At 38.9% G+C, this 13,873-nt stretch overlaps 2 protein-coding genes across 2 annotated transcripts in view; both read left to right on the top strand.

Annotated features, from left to right (window-relative positions):
- The window catches only part of LOC116359877 (uncharacterized), an 81,065-nt gene that overhangs the window by 59,321 nt on the left and 7,871 nt on the right, over positions 1-13,873 (top strand). The window lies entirely within an intron of this gene.
- LOC116360013 (uncharacterized) lies at positions 1,129-6,291 on the top strand. The gene is made up of 2 exons (XM_031814440.1): positions 1,129-1,226; positions 5,175-6,291. The coding sequence occupies exon 2, from the start codon at positions 5,182-5,184 to the stop codon at positions 5,824-5,826; it is 645 nt and encodes a 214-aa protein (XP_031670300.1). The 5' UTR covers positions 1,129-1,226; positions 5,175-5,181; the 3' UTR covers positions 5,827-6,291.

The following is a 13,873-nucleotide window of genomic DNA, read 5'->3' as shown; positions in this document are numbered from 1 at the left end:
TTTCTATCCAATATTAGTAATACTAATATGCATATATAAGCATCTGGGACAGAGTAGGAGGCAGTTCACTATGGGCACGCAATTCATCCAAAGTGAAAATGCTGCCCCCTATCCCTAAAAGGTTATTAACAACCCTCAGAATCAGGTTATAGCAAGGATCTTATTGAAGACATTTACATCATGAAGGAATCCATTAAACTCTTTGGTTATTCCATACCTCTTTTTGTACTAATCTGAACACAATCTCTTTAGGTGTTACAAACATGTCCAGGACATAGTTTGGATTTGGACCCAGTTCACACAATATGTCTGCATTTTGAGATTATCATATATTTTGATCTTGTTTATCACCTCTAACAGGTCTGATTGGTGACCAGTCTAGTAACTCCTTTATCACCTCTAACAGGTCTGATAGGTGACCAGTCTAGTATCTCCTTTATCACCTCTAACAGGTCTGATTGGTGACCAGTCTAGTAACTCCTTTACCACCTCTAACAGGTCTGATTGGTGACCAGTCTAGTAACTCCTTTATCACCTCTAACAGGTCTGATTGGTGACCAGTCTAGTAACTCCTTTACCACCTCTAACAGGTCTGATTGGTGACCAGTCTAGTAACTCCTTTATCACCTCTAACAGGTCTGATTGGTGACCAGTCTAGTAACTCCTTTATCACCTCTAACAGGTCTGATTGGTGACCAGTCTAGTAACTCCTTTATCACCTCTAACAGGTCTGATTGTTGACCAGTCTAGTAACTCCTTTATCACCTCTAACAGGTCTGATTGGTGACCAGTCTAGTAACTCCTTTATCACCTCTAACAGGTCTGATTGGTGACCAGTCTAGTAACTCCTTTATCACCTCTAACAGGTCTGATAGGTGACCAGTCTAGTAACTCCTTTATCACCTCTAACAGGTCTGATTGGTGACCAGTCTAGTAACTCTTTTATCACCTCTAACAGGTCTGATTGGTGACCAGTCTAGTAACTCCTTTATCACCTCTAACAGGTCTGATTGGTGACCAGTCTAGTAACTCCTTTATCACCAGGTGCTAAAGGAGGAACTAAAGTAACATGCAAAACAGGCTAGAAAAAAAGAGGAATTTATAACAGAACCTGAATTACTGGTTGTTACTGACGGACACTTGATCATCAAATCAACTTCTCACACGGATCTACAGGGACATCGAGCACCAGAAAAATAGAGATTACATTTATTTAAAAACACCAGGTACAGTAAAAACATTTATGATGCTTTTTGGTGATCTAGTCTGTCTTTACTAAACAAGTTAGATCTAGTCTGTCTTTACTAAACAAGTTAGATCTAGTCTGTCTTTACTAAACAAGTTATATCTAGTCTGTCTTTACTAAACAAGTTAGATCTAGTCTGTCTTTACTAAACAAGTTAGATCTAGTCTGTCTTTACTAAACAAGTTAGATCTAGTCTGTCTTTACTAAACAAGTTAGATCTAGTCTGTCTTTACTAAACAAGTTAGATCTAGTCTGTCTTTACTAAACAAGTTAGATCTAGTCTGTCTTTACTAAACAAGTTAGATCTAGTCTGTCTTTACTAAACAAGTTAGATCTAGTCTGTCTTTACTAAACAAGTTAGATCTAGTCTGTCTTTACTAAACAAGTTAGATCTAGTCTGTCTTTACTAAACAAGTTAGATCTAGTCTGTCTTTACTAAACAAGTTAGATCTAGTCTGTCTTTACTAAACAAGTTAGATCTAGTCTGTCTTTACTAAATAAGTTAGATCTAGTCTGTCTTTACTAAATAAGTTAGATCTAGTCTGTCCTTACTAAACAAGTTAGATCTAGTCTGTCTTTACTAAACAAGTTAGATCTAGTCTGTCTTACTAAACAAGTTAGATCTAGTCTGTCTTTAATTAACAAGTTATATCTAGTCTGTCTTTACTAAACAAGTTAGATCTAGTCTGTCTTTACTAAACAAGTTAGATCTAGTCTGTCTTTACTAAACAAGTTAGATCTAGTCTGTCTTTACTAAACAAGTTAGATCTAGTCTGTCTTTACTAAACAAGTTAGATCTAGTCTGTCTTTACTAAACAAGTTAGATCTAGTCTGTCTTTACTAAACAAGTTAGATCTAGTCTGTCTTTACTAAACAAGTTAGATCTAGTCTGTCTTTACTAAACAAGTTAGATCTAGTCTGTCTTTACTAAACACGTTAGATCTAGTCTGTCTTTTCTAAACAAGTTAGATCTAGTCTGTCTTTACTAAACAAGTTAGATCTAGTCTGTCTTTACTAAACAAGTTAGATCTAGTCTGTCTTTACTAAACAAGTTAGATCTAGTCTGTCTTTACTAAACAAGTTAGATCTAGTCTGTCTTTACTAAACAAGTTAGATCTAGTCTGTCTTTACTAAACAAGTTAGATCTAGTCTGTCTTTAGTAAATAAGTTAGATCTAGTCTGTCCTTACTAAACAAGTTAGATCTAGTCTGTCTTTACTAAACAAGTTAGATCTAGTCTGTCTTACTAAACAAGTTAGATCTAGTCTGTCTTTAATTAACAAGTTATATCTAGTCTGTCTTTACTAAACAAGTTAGATCTAGTCTGTCTTTACTAAACAAGTTAGATCTAGTCTGTCTTTACTAAACAAGTTAGATCTAGTCTGTCTTTACTAAACACGTTAGATCTAGTCTGTCTTTACTAAACAAGTTAGATCTAGTCTGTCTTTAATTAACAAGTTATATCTAGTCTGTCTTTACTAAACAAGTTAGATCTAGTCTGTCTTTACTAAACAAGTTAGATCTAGTCTGTCTTTACTAAACACGTTAGATCTAGTCTGTCTTTACTAAACAAGTTAGATCTAGTCTGTCTTTACTAAACAAGTTAGATCTAGTCTGTCTTTACTAAACACGTTAGATCTAGTCTGTCTTTACTAAACAAGTTAGATCTAGTCTGTCTTTACTAAACAAGTTAGATCTAGTCTGTCTTTACTAAACAAGTCTCTCCCCCCTCCATCTACACCTGCTCCTACACCTGGATTGCTTGATGTTTGGGGTTTTAGGCTGGGTTTCTGTACAGCACTTTGAGATATCAGCTGATGTATGAAGGGCTTTATAAATACATTTGATTTGATTTGATTGAAGTGGATTTAACAAGTGACATCAATAAGGGATCATATCTTTCACCTGGATTCACCTGGTCAGTCTGTGTCATGGAAAGAGCAGTTCTTCCTAATGTTTTATACACTCAGTGAATATTTATATACTTTTTTATATGAAGTTTTTCCAGAATAATAAAGTAATAATAAATAAATATAAACAATAAATAATAAATAATAAATTACTATCCAAATGTATCAACTTTTAATAAGTTGACGTTACCTGAAACCTGACAGATTGTGGCTGAAAATATATACATTATCAACCCATTTTCTGCATTAAAACATGGTACGGTAAGAGAGACAGATTTTCCCTTCTATTTATGACGGTTCACTTTGAACTTTAACAGGTATACTGTTTGGAACTATTTAAACCTGGCATTCATTGTCATGTAGTTAAATATTTTTTTTATTTCCCTTAAGTTTCATGTTCCTGGATCCTTCAGGAGATTCTATTTCAAACTAACACTTGACTCATCCAGGCGTGGTCCCAAATGACACCCTATTCCCCATTGGGTCCTGTTCAAAAGAAGGGCACTATATAGGTAATAGGGTGGCATTTGGGACTCAGAGTGTATTGTCCGTTGATGGATGTGCTGCCAAATTCTTCGAAGTGAAAATGTGCTCAAACCTGCCGGGCTGTTCATGTTCATGACGTTTCATGATAATCGTCAAGAGGGCTCACGTTACTAGGTTACCACAGTTATTTTAGGCCAAAGAGAAGGGGCTCTTTGGTAAAAGGGGTGAATTGGTCATCAAAAAGAAAGGAGGACCAAGGCACTCTTTATACAATTAATTCAAATGCTTTTATTTGTAGGTTCAATAGAAACAAAGTTTTAAAAATCTGACGTGTTTCGGCTGCATGGCCTTCGTCAGGGATTTGCTTTCGTCAGATTTCTAAAACGTTGTTTCTATTGAACAGGCCCTACAAATAAAGGCATTTTAATTAATGATATGAAGAGAGCCTTGGTCCTCCTTTCTTTTTGATGTCCTATTGTCACGTTCCACAGCAAGAAAACCAAATATGTCACTGAAACAGAAGGGGGAACTAACAAAGAGTCACTGACAGCAACCAAAACGACAAGGCTGGGGTTTTAGGAGGGGTTCTGAAAGACACTCATGGTGTCCACTGAACGTTGACTAGCAACAACAACTGGAGCCTAAAAGACACCCACCATGAGACCCACTAAATTCACCAAGAACAGGCAAACAAAATGAAAACACACACCAAACTTAAAGACAGGAAGTACAAAGACAACTGGAGGAGTTAACCCTCCACATCTATCAAGACAACTGAAGGAGTTAACCCTCCACATCTATCAAGACAACTAGAGGAGTTAACCCTCCACACCTATCAAGACAACTGGAGGAATTAACCCTCCACATCTATCAAGACAACTAGAGGAGTTAACCCTCCACATCTACCAAGACAACTAGAGGAGTTAACCCTCCACATCTACCAAGACAACTAGAGGAGTTAACCCTCCACATCTACCAAGACAACAAAAGGAGTTAACCCTCCACATCTACCAAGACAACTCTTAAATATCACCTGGGCCAGCCACTCTTAAATATCCCCTGGGCCAGCCACTCTTAAATATCCCCTGGGCCAGCCACTCTTAAATATCCCCTGGGCCAGCCGCTCTTAAATATCACCTGGACCAGCCACTCTTAAATATCACCTGAGACATCACAATTGAAGCAAATTCCAATGAATGAGATGGACAAGCCAGCACAGGTGTAACACATACTGACTAACGAGGTGACACCAATTGGTTGCCCCTACATGCTAACATCCAACCTCGAAATATGAAAATATCATTAAACAGCCTGTAACACTTTTGCCAGTGTAGTGATGTAGGGAACAGCCACATTAGTACATTCCTGTGCCATAAAGGTCCAGACCTCTTAACAGAGGCTTATACTGTATATGGAAGGGAACTTAACTGTTTCACCATGAACTGTATTGTTTAATGCTGTCTGTTTTCTTTCTCTCTCTCTCTACCCCCCCCCCCCCCCTTCTCTCTATCCATCTCTCTCTCCCTCCCCCAGGGGTACCATGGTTCGAACATTGACATTGAACAATATGGAGGAGCTTAGAAATTCTTCGTTTGGTCGTCCCTCACCCAGGCACGGACTCAAGCTCCTTTTCTGGTTCGCCAAAGATCACATCGCCATCAAAAATGGCAACCAGATGTTTGCAAATTACGACCCCAAAGAGGGAGACTTTGGATTCCATCACTTCCAGAACAGACGTGAAAACAATGACTGCAAGAGGCTGCTTCCTTATAGTGAGTACCCATTCTATGAGGTGGGCAACCTCCACCTCCCAACATCTAAATCATTGCCTAAATATGTCCGTGAGGGCAACACTCATCAGATAGATGACAGCAACATGGACCGTCTCGTCATCAGTATACGTCCAGACATGACAGTGGATAAGGTCTATGTGACCCAGCACGAGGACCTGAAGAGCTTCGACCCGGTCAACACATATTGCATCAGCAGGAGTTTGCTCATGATCATACGTCGCCGTTCATTGAGTAACTTCCTGGAACAGGCGGGCTATTATACCCAAAATGTAAACGCCCCCAGGGAGTCTGGGGATGCCAGGATTGATATGGAAGGTGGATGCAGAGCTCCACCCAGCGTTGCACCCAGAGCTGCACCAGGCTTCTGGGAAAGAATCTGTACCATACTGTAACCAGGCTTCTGGGAAAGCTACTGTACCATACTGTAACCAGGCTTCTGGGAAAGCTACTGTACCATACTGTAACCAGGCTTCTGGGAAAGCTACTGTACCATACTGTAACCAGGCTTCTAGGAAAGCTACTGTACCATACTGTAGATCAGTGTCCTTTAGTCCTGGTCCTGGGGACCCTGAAGGGGGGAACTTTTTAGTTTATTACCCCAGCACATTGCTGTTCATTATGGTATGTTAATTTTCACTAATACATTTAGTCGTTTATCAGACACTCTTATCCAGAGTGAGTTCAGTGCATTAAACTATAGGCAGATAAACAACAACATCCTGTATCACATAGGAAGTCAACTGTTTCTGTTACCATTACTGAGAGGGTTGTTGCTGTTGGGGTCTGCTATTGGCTAATGTACTTCTGTATGTTAAAATACAAAATACATGCATTTTAATTAAATACATGAAAATACACGTATTTTGTCGTTTATTTTTCAAACATTGATCTTTATGTTATTTTGTATTTTAACATTTTCCCTCTTTCCCTTGTTGTGATCAATGTAGTTTCCTCTTCACTTCAACCCAAAACATGTGATGACATTAAATCAATGTAGTTTCCTCTTCACTTCAACCCAAAACATGTGATGACATTAAATCAATGTAGTTTCCTCTTCACTTCAACCCAAAACATGTGGTGACATTAAATCAATGTGGAAAAGGCTGATTGGATTTGCAAGTCAACTACATAAGACCATTTCATCTAGTGGCCGACAATGAATGCAACAAGTAATCATTCTCTAATTCTTTAGTGGCTAATTCATTGAGTCTATATACCAACTCTATACACCAATGAATGCAACAAGTAGTCATTCTCTAATTCTTTAGTGGCTAATTCATTGAGTCTATATACCAACTCTATACACCAATGAATGCAACAAGTAGTCATTCTCTAATTCTTTAGTGGCTAATTCATTGAGTCTATATACCAACTCTATACACCAATGAATGCAACAAGTAGTCATTCTCTAATTCTTTAGAGGCTAATTCATTGAGTCTATATACCAACTCTATACACCAATGAATGCAACAAGTAGTCATTCTCTAATTCTTTAGTGGCTAATTCATTGAGTCTATATACCAACTCTATACACCAATGAATGCAACAAGTAGTCATTCTCTAATTCTTTAGAGGCTAATTCATTGAGTCTATATACCAACTCTATACACCAATGAATGCAACAAGTAGTCATTCTCTAATTCTTTAGAGGCTAATTCATTGAGTCTATATACCAAATCTAGAGTCAATCTGATCTATGGTTCACGAGTAGATGTTTGAAGTATGTTTTAGCATTAGCATGTGTGCTAACATGCATCTATATGTACAGTGAGGCATATTTAACATAGCAACTATTTTTTCTCTAAACCATTAAAGACTACAAATCTGAAGTGAATCTGATGTATGGCTCATAAAGGAGAAGATGATTCCAAATGGTTTTGAACATTAGTTCTACATATGCAAATCATGATTTGTTAATAGTTTCTTTGTTCTTTAGAGATATCAGGACAATATTCAGTGTGGTTCATCTTAGAGACGTCTATGATAGTGATGACAAGTTTCAAGTTGAAAGGCCACTGTGGAGTGGATTTACAGGGATTTAAATGGACACATAAAATCTGCTTTGTGTTGAAGATGTGTGTGGTTTAACAGCGCTGCTTGGTGCTCCTTGTGTTTCGACATGATCCTCTCACTCCACCTTGTGGCCACAGATGGAACAGCACTCCAGACTGACTGAAGAGGAGAAAGAGATGGAGAGTGACGGAGAAAAACAAAGAGAGGTATGAAGATGCCGACACACATCAGATCACGTTGATACAGCTTCCCTGGGCTATGTGTTGTAATCCAGGCAGTACTATGTGTTGTAATCCAGGCAGTACTATGTGGTGTAATCCAGGCAGTACTATGTGGTGTAATCCAGGCAGTACTATGTGGTGTAATCCAGGCAGTACTATGTGGTGTAATCCATGCAGTGTTATGTGTTGTAATCCAGGCAGTAGTATGTGTTGTAATCCAGGCAGTATTATGTGGTGTAATCCAGGCAGTACTATGTGGTGTAATCCAGGCAGTATTATGTGGTGTAATCCAGGCAGTATTATGTGGTGGTATTATGTGGTGTAATCCAGGCAGTATTATGTGTAATCCAGGCAGTACTATGTGGTGTAATCCAGGCAGTACTATGTGGTGTAATCTAGGCAGCACTATATGTTGTAATCTAGGCAGTATTATGTGGTGTAATCCAGGCAGTATTATGTGGTGTAATCCAGGCAGTATTATGTGGTGTAATCCAGGCAGTACTATGTGGTGTAATCCAGGCAGTAGTATGTGTTGTAATCCAGGCAGTAGTATGTGGTGTAATCCAGGCAGTATTATGTGGTGTAATCCAGGCAGTATTATGTGGTGTAATCCAGGCAGTATTATGTGGTGTAATCCAGGCAGTATTATGTGGTGTAATCCAGGCAGTACTATGTGGTGTAATCCAGGCAGTATTATGTGGTGGTATTATGTGGTGTAATCCAGTCAGTATTATGTGTAATCCAGGCAATATTATGTGGTGTAATCCAGGCAGTATTATGTGATGTAATCCAGGCAGTAGTATGTGGTGTAATCCAGGCAGTAGTATTTGTTGTAATCCAGGCAGTACTATGTGGTGTAATCCAGGCAGTATTACAAATTAAATCAAATCAAATCAAATTTGATTTGTCACATACACATGGTTAGCAGATGTTAATGCGAGTGTAGCGAAATGCTTGTGCTTCTAGTTCCGACAATGCAGTAATAACCAACAAGTAATCTAACTAACAATTTAAAAATAAAAATAAATACTATCTTATACACAGTGTAAGGGGATAAGGAATATGTACATAAGGATATATGAATGAGTGATGGTACAGAGCAGCATAGGCAAGATACAGTAGATGGTATCGAGTACAGTATAACATATGAGATGAGTATGTAAACAAAGTGGCATAGTTAAAGTGGCTAGTGATACATGTATTACATAAGGATGCAGTCGATGATATAGAGTACAGTAGAACATATGAGATGAGTATGTAAACAAAGTGGCATAGTTAAAGTAGGGAAGCGGTGTAATGTGGTGTAATCCAGGCAGTATTATGTGGTGTAATCCAGGCAGTACTATGTGGTGTAATCCAGGCAGTATTATGTGGTGTAATCCAGGCAGTATTATGTGGTGTAATCCAGGCAGTATTATGTGGTGAAATCCAGGCAGTACTATGTGGTGTAATCCAGGCAGTACTATGTGGTGTAATCCAGGCAGTACTATGTGGTGTAATCCAGGCAGTACTATGTGGTGTAATCCAGGCAGTATTATGTGGTGTAATCCAGGCAGTATTATGTGGTGTAATACTCTGAGAACACACATTCCCCTTAAAACCTCTTGGTGCACCGATCCCTTCAGCGGGATCATTTTCGTCAACATCCGGTGTGTTGCAGAGCGCCAAATTCAAATTAAATTACTAAAAATATGACATTTTCATGAAATCACAAATGCAACATACCAAAACACAGCTTAGTTTCTTGTTAATCCACCTGGCGTGTCAGATTTTCAAAATGGCTTTATGGTGAAAGCAAACCAAGCGTTTATGTGAGGACATCTCTCTCAGCAGACAAAACATTACAAACAGCTAGCAGCAAAGTAGATTGGTCACGAAAGTCAGAAAAGCAATAAAATGAATCGCTTCCCTTTGATGATCTTCGTATGTTTGCACTCACAAGACTCCCAGTTACACAATAAATGTTTGTTTAGTTCAATAAAGATTATTTTTATATCCAGAAACCCCCATTTGGATGGCGCATTTTGTTTAGTAATCCACAGGCTCGTGCGGTCACGATGGGCAAACTAAAATTCCAAATAGTATCCGTAAAGTTCGTAGAAACATGACTTTCACACATCAACAAGTCCAAAGCAGCAAATGAAAGATAAACATCTTGTTAATCTACCCATCGTGTCTGATTTTTAAAATGTTTTCCAGCAAAAACACAACGTATATTTATGTTAGATCACCACCAAATCCCAAAAAACACACAGCCATTTTTCCCAGCCAAAGATAGAGTCACGAAAGCAGAATTAGAGATAAAATTAATCACTAACCTTTGATAATCTTCAACAGATGACACTCATATGACATCATGTTACACAATACATTTATGTTTTGTTCGATAATATGCATATTTATATCCACAAATCTTGATTTACATTGGCGACATGTTCAGAAATGCCTCCAAATATCCGGTGTATTTACAGAGGTAATTTGACGAAAGATACATGTTTTACATATAATAAAAAATACAACCACTGTCAGATTTTTTAAAAACTTTACGAAAAAAGCCTGCCATGCAATAATCCGAGACGGCACTCAGACGTAAATATATTTCTCCGCCATGTTGGAGTCAACAGAAATACAAAATGACATCATAAATATTTCCTTACCTTTGATGATCTTTCATCAGAATGCAGTGCAAGGAATCCTAGTTCCACAATAAATCATTGTTTTGTTCGATAATGTCCATTACTAGTGTCCAATTAGCTACTTTTGCTAGCACGTTTTGTTCACATGTCCAAAAGCTGGCGCTGGTCCAGGCGAACTCGGACGAAAACTTTAAAAAGTTATATTATATTAAAGTTATATATTGGTGACCAGTCCTTTATCACCTCTAACAGGTCTGATTGGTGACCAGTCTAGTAACTCCTTTATCACCTCTAACAGGTCTGATTGGTGACCAGTCTAGTAACTCCTTTATCACCTCTAACAGGTCTGATTGGTGACCAGTCTAGTAACTCCTTTATCACCTCTAACAGGTCTGATTGGTGACCCTGTCTATGTAATCTCTTTCAGTATGATTATAAGGATTAAAACTGATCCTAGATAAAAGCTCCAACTCGGAGACGCTTCATGAATTGAAGAGGCAGGAAGTAGGGAAGAACTGTGTGGTATGGAACACAGCCCAGCCCAGGACTAGGACAACTTTCAGTATCATTTCCTGTACACTGGACTCTTCATGGGAAGTCCTGCCCCCAGAGTAAATAATGATACACAAACACACAGACAGCAAAGCTTGCAGATCATCCAATCATCTTCTCACACGGATCTACAGGGACACCGAGCACCAGAAAAATAGAGATTACATTTAATATAAACACCAGGTACAGAAAAAACATCTATGATGCTTTGGTGATCAAGTCTGTCTTTACTAAACAAGTTAGATCTAGTCTGTCTTTACTAAACAAGTTAGGTCTAGTCTGTCTTTACTAAACAAGTTAGGTCTAGTCTGTCTTTACTAAACAAGTTAGGTCTAGTCTGTCTTTACTAAACAAGTTAGATCTAGTCTGTCTTTACTAAACAAGTTAGATCTAGTCTGTCTTTACTAAACAAGTTAGATCTAGTCTGTCTTTACTAAACAAGTTAGATCTAGTCTGTCTTTACTAAACAAGTTAGGTCTAGTCTGTCTTTACTAAACAAGTTAGATCTAGTCTGTCCTTACTAAACAAGTTAGATCTAGTCTGTCTTTAATAAACAAGTTAGATCTAGTCTGTCTTTACTAAACAAGTTAGATCTAGTCTGTCCTTACTAAACAAGTTAGATCTAGTCTGTCTTTACTAAACAAGTTAGATCTAGTCTGTCTTTACTAAACAAGTTAGATCTAGTCTGTCTTTACTAAACAAGTTAGATCTAGTCTGTCTTTACTAAACAAGTTAGATCTAGTCTGTCTTTACTAAACAAGTTAGATCTAGTCTGTCTTTACTAAACAAGTTAGATCTAGTCTGTCTTTACTAAACAAGTTAGATCTAGTCAGTCTTTACTAAACAAGTTAGATCTAGTCTGTCTTTATTAAACAAGTTAGATCTAGTCTGTCCTTACTTTAACAGGTATACTGTTTGGAACTATTTAAACCTGGCATTCATTGTCATGTAGTTAAATATTTTTTTTATTTCCCTTAAGTTTCATGTTCCTGGATCCTTCAGGAGATTCTATTTCAAACTAACACTTGACTCATCCAGGCGTGGTCCCAAATGACACCCTATTCCCCATTGGGTCCTGTTCAAAAGAAGGGCACTATATAGGTAATAGGGGGGCATTTGGGACTCACTTAGAGTGTATTGTCCGTTGATGGATATGCTGCCAAATTCTTCGAAGTGAAAATGTGCTCAAACCTGCCGGGCTGTTCATGTTGATGACGTTTCATGATAATCGTCAAGAGGGCTCACGTTACTAGGTTACCACAGTTATTTTAGGCCAACGATAACAACTGTCCTATTGTCACGAGTAGAAAGAGGAGGCAGGGAATCGCTACTGAGGTACACAATAGTACATTCTGGTAGACAGAAGGTGCTCTTTGGTAAAAGGGGTGAATTGGTCATCAAAAAGAAAGGAGGACCAAGGCACTCTTTATACAATTAATTCAAATGCCTTTATTTGTAGGTTCAATAGAAACAAAGTTTAAAAAATCTGACGTGTTTCGGCTGCATGGCATTCGTCAGGGATTTGCTTTCGTCAGATTTTTAAAAGTTTGTTTCTATTGAACATGCCCTACAAATGAAGGCATTTTAATGAATGATATGAAGAGAGCCTTGGTCCTCCTTTCTTTTTGATGTCCTATTGTCACGTTCCACAGCAAGAAAACCAAATATGTCACTGAAACAGAAGGGGGAACTAACAAAGAGTCACTGACAGCAACCAAAACGACAAGGCTGGGGTTTTAGGAGGGGTTCTGAAAGACACTCATGGTGTCCACTGAACGTTGACTAGCAACAACAACTGGAACCTAAAAGACACCCACCATGAGACCCACTAAATTCACCAAGAACAGGCAAACAAAATGAAAACACACACCAAACTTAAAGACATGAAGTACAACACAACTAGAGGAGTTAACCCTCCACATCTACCAAGACAACTGAAGGAGTTAACCCTCCACATCTACCAAGACAACTGGAGGAATTAACCCTCCATATCTACCAAGACAACTAGAGGAGTTAACCCTCCACATCTATCAAGACAACTAGAGGTGTTAACCCTCCACATCTACCAAGACAACTGGAGGAGTTAACCCTCCATATCTACCAAGACAACTAGAGGAGTTAACCCTCCACATCTACCAAGACAACTAGAGGAGTTAACCCTCCACATCTATCAGACAACTAGAGAAGTTAACCCTCCACATCTATCAGACAACTAGAGAAGTTAACCCTCCACATCTATCAGGACAACTAGAGGAGTTAACCCTCCACATCTATCAAGACAACTAGAGGAGTTAACCCTCCACATCTATAAAGACAACTAGAGGAGTTAACCACTCTTAAATATCATGTGTGCCAGCCACTCTTAAATATCATGTGTGCCAGCCACTCTTAAATATCATGTGTGCCAGCCACTCTTAAATATCACGTGTGCCAGCCACTCTTAAATATCACGTGGGCCAGCCACTTTTAAATATCACGTGGGCCAGCCACTCTTAAATATCACGTGGGCTCTTAAATATCACCTGGGCCAGCCGCTCTTAAATATCACCTGGGCCAACCGCTCTTAAATATCACCTGGGCCAGCCACTCTTAAATATCACCTGGGCCAGCCGCTCTTAAATATCACCTGGGCCAGCCGCTCTTAAATATCACCTGGGCCAGCCGCTCTTAAATATCACCTGGGCCAGCCGCTCTTAAATATCACCTGGGCCAGACACTCTTAAATATCACCTGGGCCAACCGCTCTTAAATATCACCTGGGCCAGCCACTCTTAAATATCACCTGGGCCAGCCGCTCTTAAATATCACCTGGGCCAGCCGCTCTTAAATATCACCTGGGCCAGCCGCTCTTAAATATCACCTGGGCCAGCCGCTCTTAAATATCACCTGGGCCAGACACTCTTAAATATCACCTGGGCCAGCCACTCTTAAATATCACCTGGGCCAGCCACTCTTAAATATCACCTGGGCCAGCCACTCTTAAATATCACCTGGGCCAGCCACTCTTAAATATCACC

This window comes from Oncorhynchus kisutch, unplaced genomic scaffold (assembly GCF_002021735.2).
Source record: "Oncorhynchus kisutch isolate 150728-3 unplaced genomic scaffold, Okis_V2 Okis06b-Okis10b_hom, whole genome shotgun sequence".
Classification (NCBI taxonomy): domain Eukaryota; kingdom Metazoa; phylum Chordata; class Actinopteri; order Salmoniformes; family Salmonidae; genus Oncorhynchus; species Oncorhynchus kisutch.
This window is presented reverse-complemented; position numbering and strand designations above follow the sequence as displayed.

What these genes read in the sequence shown, in the direction of transcription:
- LOC116360013 (XM_031814440.1), top strand. Translation starts at nt 5,182, where the DNA reads ATGGTTCGAACATTGACATTGAACAATATGGAGGAGCTTAGAAATTCT.